Source organism: Oryx dammah, unplaced genomic scaffold (assembly GCF_014754425.2).
Source record: "Oryx dammah isolate SB20612 unplaced genomic scaffold, SCBI_Odam_1.1 HiC_scaffold_14, whole genome shotgun sequence".
Taxonomy (NCBI): domain Eukaryota; kingdom Metazoa; phylum Chordata; class Mammalia; order Artiodactyla; family Bovidae; genus Oryx; species Oryx dammah.
Window position 1 is genome coordinate 17,946,789 of NW_024070198.1, and position 21,188 is coordinate 17,967,976.

Genomic DNA, 21,188 nt, shown 5'->3' on the forward strand with positions numbered 1-21,188 from the left:
GGCCTGCCCTCGTTTACAGGGCTGCAGCACTCAGCACCCCCAGGACAGTACATCTAGAAGGCAGCCTCACCCTTGTCTTCATAGCTCCATTTCTGCTGCAGCTTCAAGAAACCCAGGATCATTTCAAGGATTGTCCTCCGCTGGTTGCTCTGTAACGTTTTAAGGGGTATGGGGGTCAAAGACTACCTTTTAATGGATTTCAGTCTTGCTACTACGGAAGTGGAGAGAATTATCGTTGTACGTAAGAGTGTGACGAAAAGAGTGAACAAGGGGACCAGCAGCAGCTAATGGGAGCAAAACCCAAGATCTACTATATCTAGGCCCAAGCGCAACATAGCTTTCTCTATGAGAGAGCCATCCGAGCCCAGGGTCCCATCATTTCCTAAAAAGATTCTGCTTCCTTACCTGACTGTGCTTGTGGAACTGTTCCAGCAGCAGAGGCAGCACGTTGCTGGTGATGTGGTCGCAGGCCCGGGCAGATGCACCTGCAGCCGCCTGCAGCAGTTTGGCACTAGGCCACACCAGTTTCATGTCCGGTTCACACAGATGGTGCCTGCAGTCTAGAAAGGCAGCACATCACAGACCTGGGGAGTAGGCTGAATGTTGCCCAGTTCCCCTGCAGGTCATAGAAGCTGGAGGCTCAGCCCCAGGACTAGCAGTTATCACTTAAATTTCTTTCAATTCAAAGCAGGGCTCCAGTTTGCAAATCGCTGAACTTGGGGGCACTCGTGAAAGGTCACTGGCCTTAAGGAATTTCCCTCTGTTGTGTGCACTCCCCTTTCTAGCTTCCATGCCCCATTACCCTGTAGAATGTTGCTAAGGAAGGAGTCAAGGAGGTCCTCAGCATCGGCCCTCAGCACAGAGCGAGACAAACACGCAGTCAGGGAGTTGAGGGCCGCCAGGCCCTCGGCCTCTACCCGCTCACTTGCCGTCTGGAACACCTGTCAGGGAGGGATCCCATGGCTACTGAGGTGAGCCTGCACCAGGTGAGACCGTACCCACCTGCTGCCTATTTCCTTTGGGGGAGAGGGTGGTGAGAACCTTTAGGGCACAACAATGGAAATTAACCCCTCACATGAGTTTCATCTCAATTGATGTATTCTCACTAAGTCCTTAGTCCCACTAGTATATTGATACACATAGTTCTTTTTTTTCCTTTTCAATTTTGATTATGCTGCACAGCATGTGGGTGATGGTTCCCGACGAGGGACTGAACCCATGCCCCCTGCACTGAGAGCATGGAGTCCTAATCACTGGATCGCCAGGGACGTCCCCACATACTTTTTGAGAAACTGAATACCGACCTTGACTGGTGGTTGTTGGGATCTCTTTCCCCAAGTCTCTTCCTCTCCCCCTCTACTCGGAGTGACCTACGCCCTTTACCAAGGAAGGACAGGAAGTGGGCACTATTGGAGACTGATCATGTCATCAGCAAGCAGCTGGCCCTACCCATTTCATTCAACTAAAGGATGCCCCTTGGCTCTCCTGCTGAATAACCAGGCACAGCAACAGAGGGAAAAGGATAGGGTGTGTTATCTCCCCTCATGCCTGACCTGACAACTAGGAGTTAAGAGCAGTCAGTTTATCTAAGTGACACTCACCTCTCTGCGGATAGAAGCCCAGAGGCTGGGAAGGAAGTCCTTTAGTTCTTTCTGTCCGTACACGGCACAGCAAGCATTCTGCCAGGGAAAGCAGAGGTTAATGGTGGTCTATACTCAGACTTCCTGGGACGTGCAGCCCCCTCAGCGAATGGCACCTGAAAGAGGCGGCTTTCAGCAGTAAAACCAGCAGGGTTTCATAACCATCCTACCCAGATCACTGAAAAGCAGGATCTCGCCCCCACTGATGAAAACAAGCATGAAGAGGGAGCCCTGGTCAGCCTTTCCTCAGCTGCCACTCTGTTACTACAGAACAGGGCAAAATGCAGCTGCGGGCTGTAGGTCAACCTACAGGCCGAGACCCTGGGTATCCCTCTCCTGAGGCCCAGGGAACAGCTCCCTGGCTCTCTAAGAATCAGTCCATAATCCTGTAGCACTGCTAAACTGTCTAAAGACAGCTGGGTCCTCAAAAGAGAAGAATCACTCACCAGAGTCTGCAGAGAATCCAGCTTGGCACTCAATATCTCCGAGTCCACTTTCTCAATCAGCAGGGGCAGCAAGAACTGTGGGGGAGAAGGAAGAACCGAGCACGGGATGTGGCTGGCGCTGTAGCCGCACCCAGCCCACCATGTCCTCGCTGCCACCAGCCCCCGGGGTAGGCGCTACGTCACCGAGCTGCACTGAGTCAGGAGTTGTGACTGTAAGCCAATCTCCCTCCCAAGCCATGGCCAGACTCCTAGTGACCTGAAAAGTGGGCTAGCTGGCAAAGCTAAAGAATCTCGAAGGTCTGAAGACACTTGCAGGAGGCCATACCCTAGAATGTATACTGGATCTTTCTTTTCCTCCAAGCCTTTAACTGCTCTTTCTTCAGACCCTTCTGAGGGCTGAGGCTACATGCCCTAACTCTGGCCAGACGCACCTCAGCAAAGCGTGGTGTAGAAGCCAGCACAGCTCGAAGACTCAGGATGAGATCTTCTCTCTGGATGCCATGGGGATCATTAGGTGGCTGCAAAAGGGAGAAGAGGCGTGGCCTTGTATCTCTCTTTAGACCATGCCTGGACACAGGACTGAACCTATCAACCCTGCAGTACAGGGTGAGATTTACAGCCAAATTGCCAGACAAGTGGTACAAGGCCCCAGAAGGAAGACAGCTTGCTCTTTTGTGTTGTTCCTTGGGAAATTTCGGTTTGTTGGGCCTTTATTTTCTATCTGATCATGCAGTTTTCATCCGATCTATCATCTCACCACTCAGAGATAAGCACCCTTAACTTTCTGGTGCAACTTTGTTCTCTGTATATAGAGTATTATGACTATGTGATTGGTAGACACTGTTTCCCTTTAAAATATATATAGCTTTAGAAACCGCGATTCTTTTGAACACGTGGTTTGCCGTCTGTTTTTTCACTTCATACATTAGGTACATTTTTTTTCATGTTATTATTCTTTCATAGCATTTGTTTTAGTGGCTGATACTATTTCATTGTGTGGTTGAGCCACAATTTATTTGGACAATCTCCCTTTGACGGACAATTCTATTTTTCCACCCTTATGAAAAGCTGCAATTCTGGCAATATAAAAGCATTGATGATTTCTGTATCAAGAAGGCAGATTTTTTTAATTGAAGTATACAGCTAACTTATAATATTGTTAGTTTCAGGTGTACAGCAAAGTGGTTCAGTTATATACATTTATATATGTCTTTTAGATTCTTTTCCATTATAGGTTATTATAAGGTATTAAATATAGTTCCTTTTTATACAGTAAACCTTTGTTGTTTCTCTGTTTTATATATAGTGATATGTATTTGTTAATCCTGTTCAGTTCAGTTCAGTTCAGTCGCTAAGTAGTGTCCAACTCTTTGCAAACCTGTGGACTGCAGCACGCCAGGCTTCCCTGTCCATCACTAACTCCTGGAGTTTACTCATACTCATGCCCATCAAGTCGGTGATGTCATCCAACCACCTCATCCTCTGTCGTCCCTTTCTCCTCCTGCCTTCAATCTTTCCCAGCATCAGGGTCTTTTTCAATGACTCGGTTCTTCACATCACATGGCCAAAGTAGTTTCAGCTTCAGCATCAGTCCTTCCAATGAATATTTAGGACTGAACTCCTATATATCCTGTTAATCCTGTATTCCTGATTTATTCCTCCCCAACTCCTTCGGTAACCGTAAAGTTTGTTTCCTATGTCTGTGAGTCTGTTTCTGCGTTGTAAATGAATTAATCTGTGTTATTTTTTAGAGTCCACATATAATTGTCTTTCTGTGTCTTACTTAGTATGAAAATCTCTAGGTCCTCTACTTCGTTGCATGTGTCTCTTCCTCGTTTCCGGATATATACCAGAGGAGTGGGACTGCTGGATCATATGCTAGCTCCATTCTGTTTGCCACAGCAGCTGCCCAGTTTACATTCCCACCAACAGTGGAGGAGGGTTCCCTTTTCTCCACACTCTCTCCAGCATTATTATCTGTAGACTTCTTGATGATGGCCATTCTGACTAGGGGCTTCCCTGGTGGTTCAGATGGTAAAGAATCCGCCTGCAATGTGGGAGACCTGGGTTTGATCCCTGGGTTGGGAAGATCCCCTGGAGGAGGGAAAGGCTACCCACTCCAGTATTCTGGCCTGGAGAATTCCATGGACTGTATAGTCCATGGGGTTGCAAAGAGTCAGACACAACTGAGAGACTTTCACTTCACTTCACTTCACTTCATTCTGACTGGTGTAAGGCCATACCTCTTTGTAGTTGTAATTTGCATTTCTTGAATAATTAGCAAAGTTAAGGATCTTTTCATGTGCCTATTAGCCATGTGTATGTCAAGAAGGCAGAGTGAAAACACGAAGCAGATTTTCCTTTTCCTCTTTAGAAACCCCACCAAAAATGCAGTAAGGGGATTTTCTTTTCTTTCTTTAAGATATAAAGCTGAAGGGTGAATAGGACAAGAGATATTAGCAACAAAATTGTAAAAGCAGATGGGTAAGAAGAAAATTACTTAGAGCCAAGACAACAGAATCCTCAGTAGGCTTGGGGAAAGCTCTCCATACACACCACACAGTCTCCTCGAAAAGCTTTGCAACCAGCAGTACCAGGCACCTTTGGAAGTGGGAGTGGGATTAGAGAAGCAGTCTGACCTCCCAGATTGCTTCTCAAGTCCTTCCTAGCTGCAGCAGAATCTGGGGGGTTAATTCTTGGAGAGGGTGGGACAGAGCTGAGACAATAATGCAGTTGAGGGCCTGGGTGCTGAATCAAAAGAGGTCTAAGTGGGAATTCCTTGGATGTCCAGTGGTTAGGACTCAGCACTTTCACTGCCAAAGTCCTGGATGGGGAATAAAGATCCTGCAACCTGAGGGTTCCCAAATTGTCCATGTAAGCCACTCTACAGGGAAGTTCATCCTCAATCAGCCCACTCAATGTGCTCAGAGCTCCCACTCAACTTTATAATCCTCACTTTGAAACATGTGCAAACTCCCAAGGATTACTAGATATCTGAAGAAAGCCTCTAACCTGCAAATAGAGAACAACATAAATTGAATAAAAAACTTGGATGAAACAAAGACCACACGTGGGGAGAGTTTTCAAGAATGGTAAGAAAGTAATTCATTCATGGGTTAAATAAGAATAGAATGCTATTAAAAAAAAATCAAAAAACATTCAAGAAATCATAAAAAATGACAATAAAAGGCCCTGAGAAATTCAAAGCATGAGTGCAGAAATGAAAAACAGAATCAACTGCTGGGAGATGTGCTGGTCCTGGGCCTTTCTGCCCTCGGATCCCTTCCTCAGGCTGACCACCGTAGGCTGCATTCTCCCGGTTCCCACAATGGCCGAGGTTCAGTCAATGGGAAGCACTTGTAGATGAATGCAGGTCAGAAGGAAAGGAAAACCCAGGACATTTCTTCTCATCTCTATTTAGTGGGCACTTTCACCACTGGTAGCATCTCCTCCTTGGCTCCAGGTCCCACTGAAGGCCTATGTTTTGTCATACGCTTAGCCCCTGAGGTCCAGTAATATCAACTTTTCCCTTTGTCCCTCCAGCCTCAGGGTGGTAATGGTTTTCTGCTATTGATAGGCTGCCTCACTATCCCTTGTTTGGCTTCTCAGCTCTCCTATAACTTGTACAAACAATTTCCAGCATTAAATTATTTGTTTTAAATACCAAAGTGGTTTCTGTTTTTCATGCCTGGACTCTGACTGATAGAAAAGATAAAAAATAAAAATTTCTTATAAAGTAACAAAAAGGTAAAGGAAGGAAATATGAAAGAAAAGGTAACAGACTGACAGGAGTTCCCAAAGGAAGGAGCAGAGAGCTAACAGAGGGAAAGACATCATCAACGGAAGAATGCCAAGAAAACCTCCCAGGCTGGAGGACACGAGCTTCCAGACCGACAGGACCTACCAAGCACCCAGTATAAAGCACAAAACCTTTGTCCCATGGAGGACAAGTAAAATTAATTAGTGGAAACAGAACTGTACTAAGGCACAGCACTGTGAATTTTCAAAATATTGGGGGGAAATAACCAACGCTTAAAAGCTTCCCGAGAAGAGGGAAGAAAAGTGAACATAAAAGTTTTGCAGAGCAGAAAGAATTCAGACTTCTTCACAGCAACTGAAAATTAGAAGTAAATATAGCAATGCCTTCAATTTTATACCCATATTATCAATAAGTGTGAGCAAAGAATGAAGAGATTCTAGATTTACAAAAATGAAAACATTTTATACTCTTTTTACACCCACGGGAAGCTCATAAGGGACGAGCACCACCAAAATGAGGGAATAAACCATAAAATGAGGAATACATAAACACAGAAAATGGAGATCTGATCCAAGAGAAAAAAATAAAGGAATCCCTAGATGATGGGAAAGACTCAGTATTGACTCTGCATTAAGAGTAGGAAGCAACCAGCTAAGACTGTATGGCTAAGTTAAGACTGGTTTTTACATTTTTAAATGGTTGAAAAACAAATCAAATAATATCTTATGGCACATGAAAATTACATGAAATGTGAATTCCCAAGTCCATAAATATATTTATTGCAATACAGCCAGTGTACCACATTCCAGCGGCGAGGGCCATTTCTGTGCTAGAACAGCAGAGGTGAAGAGTTTCAATAGGGAACATAAGGCTCACAAAGTCTAAAACAGCAGCTATCTGGCCCTAACTTACACTGCTGTGATCCATGATGGTGATGGCAAGTGGCCTATACAGATTGATAAGACCGTGAAGAATATTTTTAACACAAATTTAACACTGAAAGCCAGGTGTCCCTATTTTAACTGACAAGAGCTTTCTGCTTCCCACAGACCACACTGTGGAAAAAAACACACAACTCTGCTCAAATAAAAGAAAATTTCCAATTATCTATAAACTTGTTTTGCCTAGAACATCTCTGAGAAAATATATAAGCAGTTGGGAGCAATGATTATCTCTGAAAGGAAAATGGTTGGGTGGCAGCAAAGAGGCTTAATTCTCTAAACGTTGCATCATGTTCACTGTACTATCTTTCAAAAAAAAAAAAAATATTCTTGCCCACCCTAAAATTTTAAGTGCATATATTCCAGCACATATTCCTAAATTTTAGGAATTTATCCTAGTGTTACACCCATATACCCACATATGTGTGAAATGATACATGTACAGGCAGGGTATGTTTAAGTGGCAGCATTGCTTGTAACAGCAAAAGATTAGCAAAAACCTTTGTCCCATGGAGAACAAGTAAAATTAATTAGGTATGTCCATGCAAAGGAAAATCAGTCATAAAGAATAAAGAGCTAATTTATATACTGTTATGGAACCCTCTCCAAGATATACTGCTAAGTGAAAATGGCAAAGTATAGGAAAAATGTGTAAATCTACTACCATTTTTATGGGGAAAGGGAAGAGCATTTTTTAATACATGGATGAGAAAGCTCTCTAAGATTCAGACATAATTGATAAAACTGGTTGACAATGGAGAAATAAACTTGATGGTATGTAGATTTTTCACCTATTTGTACCTTTTGTATTTTGAATACTGTGAATGTTATCTTTTCAAAACAAACACAAAATAAAGAAAGCAAAAACAGAGAAATCTGGCAGCCTAACCAAGAGCTTTCAAGAGTTCAAAGGTGAGGTGGCCCCAGCAACATGATGTCAGCTAAAATAAGCTGCTAAGAAATTCCCTATGGCAAAAATGGCTTTTTATCTTAAAGGCAGGGAAAGTCAATAGTGAAAGGCACTCAGTCATGTCCAACTCTTGGAGACCCCATGTACTATACAGTCCATGGAATTCTCTAGGCCAGAATACTGGAATGGGTAGCCTTTCCCTTCTCCAGGGAATCTTCCCAACGCAGGGATTGAATCCAGGTCTCCCACATTGCAGGTGGATTCCTTACCAGCTGAGCCACAGCGGAAGCCCAAGAATACTAGAGTGGGTAGCCTATCCCTTCTCCAGTGGATCTTCCCGACCCAGGAATTGAACTGGGGTCTCCTGCATTGCAGGTAGATTCTTTACCGACTGAGCTCTGATGTAAATTTGATGTGTGTGGTATAATTCCTTTCATTTCATCTACATACCATGCATACCCATATAGTGCTGAGACCCTGAGTATTTGCAAAGAGAAGGTGAATCAAGATGCAGAGCGGGAGAAGGGCTGAGGCCTGAGAGCAAACACCTCCTGTGCGTGCTATGCTCAATGGTGTCCTCTTTGTTTCTATTGCCCAAGATGTGCCCTCAGAATCCAGGATCATATGCTACACATCCTGCAGAAACCAACTGAAATCTATTTTATCTGTGAGTCAGTTCCTGCCTGCTCCAGCTCACACTGAACTCTGTCTTCAAACAACTGTAATACCACTTGTTTTGGTCCATAATCTCTTACTGTTACTTAAATGTTTCAACTTTCAAGGCCATGAATCATGTCCTACAATCCTGTAGTTCTAAGCACTAAGTACATTTTTAGGAAGTTTGTTTTTCCACTTCCCAGTTTACTGACATGTTAAGTTCTTGAGGGCAGGGATCGTTTCTTTTGTTCACTCCTGTACCCTCAGTGCCTAGAACTGGGCCTGGCACACAACAGACACTCAATATTTGAATGAATGAATGAAAGGTACTACTTACAGGAGTAAAATCAATAGGGAAGTAACAAGATGTCACTTCAAACAACTCCTCCACAAAAGGTCCTAAAGGCAACAGAGAAAGAATGAGGACTTACAAGCCTTTCATCTGACAAGCCCCAACCAGCTAATCCAAAACTGCAAGGACGTACCCAGGCTGTAGTCTCTGGAGATGAGGTCATAGACAATGCGGAAGGCCACCAGAAGATTACGGGGATCCTTTTCCCCATCCATCACCTGGATGAAGCCAAAGGTGAAATCAGCTCCTAGGCCCTTCAGCTCTGGGGAGGAGAGAACAAGGTCACTACTGTCCCACAAGATAGAAAGCGGGGCTTTCTTCTGGCCTGCATTTTCCCTCTATCACTGCCTCCCTCTTCACGCCTCCCAGAGCCGACCATTTCTGCTTTCCTATTCCAAGAAAGTTCTCAGTGAAGAGAAGATGTGCAACAATATATAATGGTTATGGAGGCAGGAATTTAACACCTCAGCTCAAACTCCACCCTTTCTTTACTTTACTGGGGAGTGAGTGACTCCCAGCTTCCCTTTATCTTCCTCTCAGAGTACTGGCTCTTTTATATCACCCTGGGCTAAAAATCAGTCCTGGTAAAGGGGGAAGAAAAGTTGTGTTCACTTTTTAGGTCTCCTGAAAGCCTGCCTCTTACCTTCTTCCCGGGTTCGCATGAAGTTGGTGATGATACTGTAGACTGTGTGTCGGTCCACCTGCGGCAGGGACTTAGTAGGAGAGACAAGAAAGTAGAGTAAGTGCCCAAAGAATACCTCAGCTGACAAAACTATTTCCTGCTTCACCGTCTCTAACTGGGTAATTCTCTTTATACCAGAATAAGATGAACCTCAGAGGAAGTGCAGAGAAAAAGTATGGCTCTGGTCCAGCAGTCTAGCACAGGAACCAATAACCAAAACCTGTCTCCTATGTGCCTCACTTTCTTCAGGTGTAAGAGGACACAGGTCAGATGTAATTGCATGCCTCCCTCTCCTTATACAGTAGCAAGGGACAGCAGGCAAATATGGTCAAAGGCCTGTAAGAGTTCAGAACTCTTAGAAGGCAATTTTTTTTTGGCCATGTAATTCTAGATATATCAAGGGCTGGAAGATAGAAAATACCGAGGTGACCGTTATCACTCACCTGTACGTGGACCTCCTGGAAGATGGCTTTAAGCACAGAGACTGCCAGCCCTGGGGGCAGGGCCACACACAGGCTCTAGGGGAGAAAAGAAGTGTGAACACAGAGGCAAATCTGGAAATTTTAGTGTAGCCTTCAAGCTAAAACGGGCCTATCTAACTACAGTGGGAATTATAACATCCAGGCTGGGGAAGAAATGCTGACAGTGAGAAACATGGTCCCTTTCCTCAAGCTGATTTAGGTCTCTGAAGCTCCTTCCAGGTTGACGCTGAATTCCAGTCCCCAAAGGACACTTTTACTCTCCAGACTAAAAACAGAAGTGGAGCTGGCTGAGACTAGTTTAGCCCCATATCTAGGCATCTGCTTTCAAGTACCCGAAGTCTCACCCACTAAGCGGAAGGAGAGAATTCACTGGAAATAGATTCCTGTAAACATGGTATGTAATACAGAAAAGGAGAACTCACAAGTGCCCTCAAACCCTGCAGGACAGACGGGATCACGAGATGATGGTCCTTCAGCCGGTTCTCATAGAACAGGATCAGGTGGACCACTGCACAGACCAGAAATTCAGGCATTAGTTTCCACAGGCTGGAGAAGGGCCCGCCGGCATTGCTTCTTCCCAAAGTTTCTAAGGGCTGTTCCTGCCTGGGCTTCACTACAAATCACCTCCTTCATCTAGGTATGTCTCAAGCCCTCCCATTTGGGGGGTTCCTTCCTTATCTGTCAAGAAAACAGGTGAACATCTTGGGTTATCCATTCACACAGAGGTCACAATCAAACCCAGTCTCAACCTGAGAACTGCCTTTCTACAGAACTTGGGTTGGCATGTTTCTCACAGGGCCATACAGTAAATATTTTAGGTGTTTGGACACAGTATGTCACAACTACTCAGCTGGGCCACTGTAGCATAAAAGCAGCATAAACAGCAGGTACATAAATGGACATGGCTATATGCTTATAAAATTTTATTTATAAAAACAGGCTGTAGTTTGCCTACTCCTGCGATGGAAGATAAATAAGTTGTGGGTTTTTTCCCTCAGGACTTCAAAGCATTCTGATATTTCATTACTTTTCTGCTCCATCTATGAAACACTACTTTGTCCATTTTACAGACAGGAGAAGACATACTGGGGAAAAAAAAAACTGTCTAAGGCTACATTTGAAATCTATGTGTCTTGTGGCTCAATTCTTATCTTCTTTTCCACATATACTAGTGAGGTGTGAAGATCCTGAGTTAGGAGTTCGAAGATACCTTGTGTCCCTCCCTCCCTCCCAGCGGGGAAACCGGCCTGACAGACAAGGAAGGCTTTGGCTCAGCACGCCTACCAGTTACCTTCCTTCTCCAGGAGCAAGGAGTGACACTGGAGGAGCACCTGTGACAAAAGCTGGATTCCACGTGCCCGAGTTCGGGGTTCTGGATTCTCTAGAGAAGACCTGGGGGAAAGCGAGATGGAGAGCCTGATATCACCCAGTTCAAACTTCTGAAGTAAATATTTTGCAACTAGTCACACTCACCCCCTGGGCATGGAAGCCAGCCCAGGAAGGCACTCTGGAGGCGCTTAGCATTACAAACAACAGTAAGGCCAATCCCCAGATTGGCCTGGAGGTGTCATCAGGGGCATAAGTGACACCACAGCCAACAGAAGCGTCTGTCTCCAGGCACTGACTGGGTGTGGGGTTTACTCTTTCACCTCAGTGATACAATTGTGACTTTCCTCTGAAAGAGAGCTTAGCAGTTACCCACAGGGCTCAAGAGATGGCAGCTTCTACCAAAACAGGAGAAGAATAAATATATCACTATTAAAGCAACCATTATAGTCTTTACAACTGGAAGTGTACTAAGTAAAATGGTCAGAATAAAGGCTTTAACTATTTAGGATTATTGATATGGGAGGACCCAGGCTGAAGCAACAACAAGGTGATTTATCTTCAAAACAAATCACAGAGATTACATTTAAACATACCACAAGGAATCTAAGCAAATGAAGGAGGCAGAAGACTTTGGAAGGAGAGCTGGCCAGGGCACCTTAAGGAAACAAGGATAAGAGTACCTATGCTGAGCTCAGTCGTCCAGTAGTGTTCGACTGTTGCTACCCCATGGACTATAGCCCCCTAGGCTCCTCTGTCCATGGAATTTTACAGGCAAGAATACTGTTGCCATTTCCTCATTTCCTCCTCGAGGGGATCTTCCCAACCCACCAATTGAACCCTCATCTCCTGCATTGCAGGTGGATTCTCTACCACTGAGCCACCGGGGAAGTCTGAAGAGTATCTATACTAGAGGAATTGCGGCAAAAAAGATCAGTCTTGACAGGGTACCTGGGATAGGAACTTACAGAAAGGGCCCCACTCAAGCAGAAAGCTGTGCTTTTAAAAATGGACCAAGGTACACAGATGCTCACAGAAATATTATTCAGAATAGTCAAAATGTGACAACAACTCAGATATCCCTCAACTGATGAATGGGTAAACAAACTGTGGTATATCCATATAACAGAATATTATTCAGCAAGCAATGAAGTACTGATACAAGCTACAGCAGAAATGAATCTTAAAAACATTATTTCAAATGAAAGAAACCAATCATAAAGATTATATATTATCGTATGATTTCATTTATCTGAAATTTTCAGCATAGGTAAATCCACAGAAACAAAGTAGATTAGCGGTTACCAGTACAAGGAAGAGAAAGGAATGGGGAGTGACTGTTAATAGGCGTGGGGTTTCTTTTTGGGGTGATGAAAATGTCCTAAAATTGACTGTGGTAACTAATGGCTGCACAAATCTGTGAATACACACTTTATTATTTATTTTTTTAATACAAACTTTTAAATGGTGAATTTATGATAGGTAAATTATATCTCAATAAAGCTGTTACTTTAAAAAAATGAACCAAGGCCACAACAACATATGGGAGAAATGCATAATAGTGACCTACTCTCCCATCTTCTCCCCAATTTTCTATTTTTCTCTGTTTTAGGAGACACACTAGCTATGACAGTTAACAACCTTTGCTACTAAGACTTTCCAATTTAAATGGTCTTCCAAGTACAAAATATGAGAAGAGCAGGCATTAGACTATAAGCACATGCCTCCTCTGGAGCTTGGAACATCTGGTTTGAACAGTGGTCTTCCAGCTGTTGTTCCAAGCCTTTTCCTACACTGGGGAATCCCGTGCCAGGTCAGCCTCCCAGGCGGGGCCCACAGGGGTCTGAGTCAGATGCAGGCTGACTAGGATGCCACGGGGGAGGGTGGGGCTAAAGAAGCATTAACATGGCTTTCAACCACGCACCTTCACCTAAACAAAGAGCTACTTCGGCCCACAGGCTATGCTCTCAACACCTTGTCAAGGGTCTCAATCAGTTGCCATGAAACTTTTTTCAAGAGAAACACAGGCTTAGCCTGAGGTACTAATATGGAAGGGGAAGGGAGGAACTGGGCTACAGTGGAAGAAACTGAGGACAAAATAACTGTTTTCAGAGTGTACTGCCAGGGCTGATGAGAGTTGTTCTGGAGCATGTCGCTTACCCAAGGGCTTCCACCACTTGTAACACTGTATAGCTTCCAGACTTCACATCTAGAGGAAAGAAAAAAAGAAAACATGAAACAACAACAGTAACAACAAAAAACTCCATCCTAGGGTTTAATGTCTCTATTGCCGATGTTTCTGCCTATCCTGGGTTCACACCTGGGAGTCCACTGTGCTTGCCAAGAGTTCCTCCACACTAGAGGCATTTCATAATACTTCAAATATGCAGCTCCAAGTATAAAAACTGAAAAGAAAGTAAATATATCATTTGTAGGTAACCTGATTGTTTACCTAGGAAAATTCAAGAGAAATACATGAAAAAATATTACAAGCAAAATAACTCATTAGGATGGCTAGGTACAAAATTAATATGAAATTAAGAACTTCCACATATATATGTACACTAGCCTGTAAAATTATATAAAGGAAAAAAGTAATAGCAACAAATAAAATTTTAAAAAGAGAGAGAAAAATACCTTAATATAAACTGAACAGAAAAATGTGAATATCTGAATGGTGAAAACTTTAAAGCACAAATGAGAAAGTTCACGTGCAGAAAATAATACATAATCAGGCAAATTCTAAAAAAGAGTAATGAGGGCGGAAAGGCGGTTCTTCCAGATAGTAGAAGATTTTTATACATAAATTTTACAATAATTACAACACTGTATACTTCTGAATATACTTTATATTCTCCATAATAAAAGTATAAACAAAAAATAACAGTGTAGTATGAGTTCATAGTCAAAGAAATCAATGGTACAAAAATGGAACAGAAAATCCAGAAAGAGACACAAATACATGAGAATATGATTTTAAAAATCATTATTTCAATTAAAGAAAAACAGATTATTTAATAAATGATGTTGCAATGATTGGATATTTGGGGGAAAAGAACAAAAACAAAAAAACCAATGGCTCTGAATTTTTCACCAAAGTAAATTTCAAATGGATTAAAGAAAAAAAAAACAAAACAGGAGACCATTTCTAAGTATAATATAAAGTTATACTTTAACTATAAAAGAAAAGATTAGTTAAAATTAGCTACATTAAAAAAAAAAAGCCTGGATTTTCTGCAAGGCAAGAAAAAAAATCATAAGACAAACTAGGAAAAAATATATGCAATTCTTATAACAAAAGGCTATTTTGCCAATATAAAAAGAGCTTCTACAAATCAATGAGAAAAAGACCACCAACCAACTTAAAAATGGGCAAGACCAGAAGATGCTCATGCAAACAGACTGGCAAAGAGCAAGCATTCTGTATAACTCTATGTTCAGTGATGGTAGGCAGAAACAAGGCACTCAGATGATGCAGGGGCCATATGCGTTGGTACAGCCTTTTTATAGAGGGCATTTTCTCCTTGGCCCATCCACTTGGCATGAGGGATCTGAATGCCTGACCAAGCTGTGAACCGTGCCCCCTGCTTTGGAAGCACAGAGTCTTAACCACTGGACCACCAGAGAAGTCTCTAGGAAGAGCAATTGGAGAGTATCTTTTAAGTTACAAGTGTATCAATACATATGCTTTAACCCAGGGAATCTCCTCAAAATTTACCCTATCTACTTTTAAAAGTGCAAAATAATGCATGTACAGATTTTCTCACTTCAGAGTAGTTTATAATAGCAAATGACTGTAAATAACAAATGGCCATCAATGACAAGAAACCAGCAAGCCTCCATAGCATAGCGGTTAGGCGGGCAGGCAGGCAGGCAGGCAGGCAGACTAGGGTCTGTAGGTCAGGAGTTCAAATCCCCTCTCTAACTCTTTTAGACTCTTGAAGGTCCGTTGGACTGCAAGGAGATCCAACCAGTCCATTCTGAAGGAGATCAACCCTGGGATTTCTTTGGAAGGAATGATGCTAAAGCTGAAGCTCCAGTACTTTGGACACCTCATGAGAAGAGTTGACTCATTGGAAAAGACTCTGATGCTGGGAGAGATTGGGGGCAGGGGGAGAAGGGGACGACAGAGGATGAGATGGCTGGATGGCATCACGGACTCGATGGACGTGAGTCTGAGTGAACTCCGGGAGATGGTGATGGACAGGGAGGCCTGGCGTGCTGCGATTCATGGGGTGGCAAAGAGTCGGACACGACTGAGCGACTGAACTGAACTGAACTAAATTACTTATAGTACACCCATACAATGGAATTCTCTGTAGCTAACTTAGGAAAAGAAATTGAAAAAAGGCTGAGGAACCTATATATTTATACTAATAATGGAACAAGATTTAAAAGCAGAACATAGAGTGTACATAAATAGTATTAATATATAGTATGTGCGTGGCATTGTTTTTAAAGGGAGGGGGAATTATTTCTACTTGTATTTATTTATATCTCTAGAAGATAAAAGGAGTTAGTAACACTGATTGTCTCCAGGGATGGAGACTGATAGCTAGGGGAACGAGTGTGTGTGTGTTCAGTCACTAAGTCCTGTACAACTCTTTATGAGCCCATAGTCTACAGCACGCCAGGATTCCCTGTCCTTCACAATCTCCCAGAGTTTGCTCAAATTCATGTCCATTGAGTCGGTGATACTATCTAACCACCTCATCCTCTGCCACCCGCCTTTCCTTCTGCCTTCAATCTTTCCCAGCATCAGGGTCTTTTCCAGTGAATAAGCTCTTAGCATCAGGTGGCCAAAGTACTGGAGCTTCAGCTTCAGCATCAGTCCTTACAATGAATATTCAAAGTTGATTTCCTTTAGGATTGACTGATTTGATCTGCTTGCAATCCAATGGGGTTGAGAGGTAGACTTAAAAAAAGGTTTTACTTTGGAATAATTTTAGGTTTAAAGAAAAAAGGTTGTAAAGGTAGTACAGAGTTCCTATATACGCCTTGCCCAGTTTCCCTGAAGGTTAACATCTTACATAGTACATTTGTCAAAACTAACAGAGATGAGCATTTCTATATTACTTTTAACTAAACTCTAGACTTTATCAGATTTTACCAATTTTTCCACTAATGTAGTTTTTCTGTTTCAGGATCCAATTAAGGATATCACACTGCAACTAGCCATAACGAATCCCTCAACCTTCCTTGTTTTTCATGACTTTGGTATTTTTAAAAAGTATCAATATTTTCATAAAACGTCTTTTGATGAATTTTTTTTTTTTTATGTTTTCCTCATGTTTATCCTAGGGTTATGGAGTTGGGGTAAGAATAATAGCATAGAGGTAAAGTGCCTTTCTCATCACATCCTATCACAGGTACAATATATCAACACGACTTATCACTGGTGATTTTAACTCTGACCACTTGGTTAAGGTAGAGCCAGCAGGTCTCTGCACCAGGCATACAGTTATTATTTCTCCTTTTCCCGGATTCTTTCCTTTGGAAGGGAGTCACTAAGTCCAGAGTTCACACTTAGTGACTTAGGACAAAGGGGAGATTAAGCTCCGTTCCTTAGAAGAAGGAGTATTTATCTATGTTATTTGGAGTTATTCTACGGAAGATTCATCTCTTCCCTTCATTTATTCAGTTATTTATATCAGCATAGGCTCATGCATATTTTATGCCTTGGGTTATAATCCAATACTAGGCTATTTCATTGCTCAATTTTCTATCTTTAGCCATCAGGAGTTTTTTTCCACTGGTTGGCACCAGCGTCCCTTTGACATACCCTACCCTTTTATTTTTTTAACGTGCTTTCTTACCTTTTGGCACTACAAAATACTAAAGGTTCATGTTGTAATTTCCCTGCCCCAACCCTTAAATCAGCCTTTGCCCCAAGAAGTCCTGGTTCCTTTTATTGGAGAATGGTATTAAAAACCAACATATGGAAGTAGCTGCACTCATTGCTATTGTGATATCACTGCTTCTAGGCTCTTCTCGGCAGAGAGAGCTGGGAAATATATGTATGTATTCTAACTTATGTGTATACACACATTATCATTATTTCTGTACCTATCCATATATATCAAACTAAAAAGATTATACTAGAGTCTCCACTCTAATATAGTACCACAGGGTCCATTCTAGCCTTCCCCCTTGCTTATTTATAATTTGTTTCTTGGACAGTGAGGAACTTGGATCCCATTATCTACCATTTTTTATTCTTTTCAACCCTAGTGTAGCTATAAATTACTTTTGTAACTGTGAACCTCTGTGAGAAACAAATTCATAAGCAGAGCACAGTACTTATGGGCAGTTTTGCCTTCAGCCTGAAAGTTTCCAGACAAAATATTGTTTTTCAAACACTTAATCAGCTTGCCCTCCATGTCCCCTTTCAGTTCAGTTCAGCCGCTCAGTTGTGTCCAACTCTTCGCGACGCCATGAACTGCAGCACGGCAGGTCTCCCTGTCCATCACCAACTCCCGGAGTTTACCCAAACCCATGTCCATTGAGTCGGTGATGCCACCCAACCATCTCATCCTCTGCTGTTCCCTTCTCCTCCTGCCCTCAATCTTTCCCAGCATCAGGGTCTTTTCAGATGAGTCAGCTCTCCGCATCAGGTGGCCAAAGTACTGGAGTTTCAGCTTCAACATCAGTCCTTCCAATGAACACCCAGGACTGATCTCCTTTAGGATGGACTGGTTGGATCTCCTTGCAGTCCAAGGGACTCTCAAGAGTCTTCTCCAACACCATAGTTCAGAAGCATCAATTCTTCAGTGCTCAGCTTTCTTTATAGTCCAACTCTCATATCCACACATATCCACAACATAGCCTTGACTAGATGGACCTTTGTTGACAAAGTAATGTCTCTGTTTTTTAATATGCTGTCTAGGTTGGTCATAACTTTCCTGCCAAGGAGTAAGCGTCTTTTAATTTCATGCCTGCAATCACCATCTGCAGTGATTTTGGAGCCCAAAAATATAAAGTCAGCCACTGTTTCCACTCCCCCATCTATCTGCCATGAAGTGATGGGACCGGATGCCATGATCTCAGTTTTCTGAATGTTGAGCTATAAGCCAACTTTTTCATTCTCCTCTTTTACTTTCATCAAAAGGCTCCCTTTAGTGAGGATATATCATACACGAGTAGTATAATAATACAGACTAGTTCCAAATTGGGAAAGGAGTATGTCAAGGCTGTATAGTCACCCTGCTTATTTAACTTATATGTGGAGTACATCATGAGAAATGCTGGACTGGATGAAGCACAAGCTAGAATCAAGACTGCCGGGAGAAATACCAATAACCTCAGATATGCAGATGACATCACCCTCACGGCACAAAGAGAAGAACTAAAGAGCGTCTTCATGAAAGTGAAAGAGGAGAGTGAAAAACTTGTCTTAAAGCTCAACATTCAGAAAACAAGGATTAGGGCATCTGGTCCTATCACTTTACGGCAAATAGATGGGGAAACAGTGGAAACAGTGACAGACTTTATTTTGGGGGGCTCCAAAATCACTGCAGATGGTGACTGCAGCCATGAAATTAAAAGACACTTCCTCCATGGAAGAAAAATTATGGCCAACCTAGACAGCATATAAAAAGCAGAGACATGACTTTGCCAACAAAGGTCCGTCTAGTCAAAGCTGGGGTTTTTCCAGTTGTCATGTATGGATGTGAGAGCTGGACTATAAAGAAAGCTGAGCACCGAAAAATTGATGCTTTTGAACCGTGGTGTTGGAGAAGACTCTTGAGAGTCCCTTGGACTGCAAGGAGATCCAACCAGTCCATCCTAAAGGAGATCAGTCCTGGGTGTTCATTGGAAGGACTGATGTTGAAGCTGAAACTCCAGTACTTTGGCCACCTGATGCGGAGAGCTGACTCATCTGAAAAGACCCTGATGCTGGGAAAGATTGAGGGCAGGAGGAGAAGGGGACGACAGAAGATGAGATGGTTGGATGGCATCACAGACTCAATGGATATGAGTTTGAGTAAACTCCAGGAGTTGGTGATGGCAGGGAAGCCTGGCATGGCTGCAGTCCATGGGGTCACAGAGTCAGACATGACTGAGTGACTGAACTGAACTGAGTAATTAGGTAATTCACCTGCCACAATCTGCCTGCCATCCTGGGATGAAAGGAAGACTTCTCACGGTGGGTCTTTTTGCACCTTTTGAATGTTGTACCACGTGAGTATATTACGTGAGTATATTTCTGAAAATGCAATTTTAACAGCACAATGGTAATTCACTTAGATCTAACAGAAATATTATAGGAGAAAGTTTCAAAGGAGCAACTAAGAGTGAAAGGTTAGCAATCTTCTCAGTGTTTGATTAATGTAGAGGAGTTTTAGCTCAATAAAGTGTGGCAATCAGGGAATTACTTCCAGTCTGCTCTGGGTCCTCAACCCACCTACCTTTAAACAGAAGACCTAATTAGTCAGCTCTCTCCAAGACCAGACTTTGGCTAAGTGAAGAAGACGCTTGAGAAAACGAAACTCCAGTTCCCCCTTAAGTGTGTGGTCTCTGAACAATAGCTGTGAGCTGAGCTGGGCAGAAGCGTAATCCGGTACTAGAGTAAGAAGCCCAATCTGACTGAGGAAGGGAGTGCTCTAGCTGGGATTCACAGCTCGTGACTGGCACCAATTTAGACATCAGGCACTCTTAACCTTACTCGTGCCAGGATGTGGAAGGCCCGGCTGCTGCCCCTACTCCTGAGAAAGAGCGAAGGGAAAAAATCTGCAAGCAGTGGGGTGGGGGAAGGAGCAGCAGCTAGACTAACAGGACAAGCTAAGGCACTGAGAATTAGGTTCCACACCCCATCCTGTAATGGCGATACTTAAGAGACAGACTCATTCCCGGGTTACAAATTACTGTACCACTTGCGAGGGTGGAAAAGGGTACTTTTCTGGAATCTCCTGGACAGAACCCAGGCAACTCTGCTGAAAAACCCATCTAAAAACAAATTTCAGTAGCAGCCACAAGGGTATTAGCGCATACAGGAAGCCATAGGGGACTGACAGCTGTTACTAGCAAAGAATTTCACTGAACTGAAGCATTCTTTTTCAGCAATATCATCAGAGCCCCCGTGGATGCTCAGCTAGAGTCTCTCTTTGGAAATACCTCAAATGCTACAGGACCAAGACTTGACTACTAGGCCCCATCCAGTTACCTCTAATTTTTTCATTAAAAAAATACTGAGGTAAACTTTATATACAGTGAAATGTATAATGTGATTAGTTTTAACAAAATTATACCTAGAGTAACCAACACCCAAACTAAGACAGACTATTTCCATCACCAGACAGAGCTCCCCTCATGCTCCCTATAGTCAATCTCACTCCTATAGCCTGCCTCACATTTTATAAATGAAAAAGACTTCTTCAGCATTCAGTATATATTGTTACAAAACTGGCTGCTTTATATCAACAATTACAAAGAAACGTCCATATGCATGTGATCTCTTGAATCCCAGTATACGGGCAAATCCTCCTAGCACAGCCCTTCAGTCTTCATCCTTTCACAAAGACTTCATGTTGAATTAATGCAGAACCAACATTAAAGAGAAGTACAAAAGTCATACAAAATTAGGAAAAAAATTGGGGACTTCCCTGGCGGTCCAATGGTTAAGACTCCAAGTCTCCATGATAGGGGGAACAGGTTTGATCCCCGGTCTGAGAACCTAAGATCCCACACACCATGTGGTACAGCCCAAAGGAAAAAAAAAAAAAAAGGAAAAAAAATGAAGAGACAGTAAAGCTGTTCCAACAGTAAATAATAGTAAGAAAAATGCAAGGAAGGTGGCAAAAAACTAGAATCAGTATTTTGAGGATGTTTTCAAAAAGCTGACTAAAACTAACATTTTGTTCTAGTCTTGTTGAGCCTATGTTAGAAATGTCTTTCAAAGTTTCATCTTTTTTTCCTTGTCATCCCTATGACCAGACTATCAGGGACAGCTGTCAAAATACCCTTCCACTTTTAGTGGAATGAAAATGTTCTGG

The 21,188-nt window shown here is 42.7% G+C and overlaps 1 protein-coding gene across 6 annotated transcripts in view; it reads right to left on the reverse strand.

The window, feature by feature from the left end:
• Nucleotides 1-21,188, reverse strand: part of MMS19 (MMS19 homolog, cytosolic iron-sulfur assembly component) — a 34,555-nt gene that overhangs the window by 7,959 nt on the left and 5,408 nt on the right. For 4 of the 6 annotated variants that reach the window (XM_040254795.1, XM_040254796.1, XM_040254797.1 and 1 more), the window contains exons 2-14: nucleotides 13,357-13,405; nucleotides 11,162-11,262; nucleotides 10,293-10,378; nucleotides 9,832-9,906; nucleotides 9,350-9,419; nucleotides 8,840-8,968; nucleotides 8,692-8,753; nucleotides 2,518-2,604; nucleotides 2,087-2,161; nucleotides 1,602-1,679; nucleotides 803-941; nucleotides 406-560; nucleotides 71-149 (exon numbers count right to left, since the gene is read on the reverse strand). In XM_040254795.1, coding sequence (XP_040110729.1) covers nucleotides 71-149; nucleotides 406-560; nucleotides 803-941; nucleotides 1,602-1,679; nucleotides 2,087-2,161; nucleotides 2,518-2,604; nucleotides 8,692-8,753; nucleotides 8,840-8,968; nucleotides 9,350-9,419; nucleotides 9,832-9,906; nucleotides 10,293-10,378; nucleotides 11,162-11,262; nucleotides 13,357-13,405 — 1,185 coding nt within the window. Of the gene's footprint in view, nucleotides 1-70; nucleotides 150-405; nucleotides 561-802; nucleotides 942-1,601; nucleotides 1,680-2,086; nucleotides 2,162-2,517; nucleotides 2,605-8,691; nucleotides 8,754-8,839; nucleotides 8,969-9,349; nucleotides 9,420-9,831; nucleotides 9,907-10,292; nucleotides 10,379-11,154; nucleotides 11,263-11,792; nucleotides 11,811-13,356; nucleotides 13,406-21,188 lie in introns of those variants that run through there. The other 2 variants (XM_040254800.1, XM_040254799.1) reach the window with 2 other exon arrangements.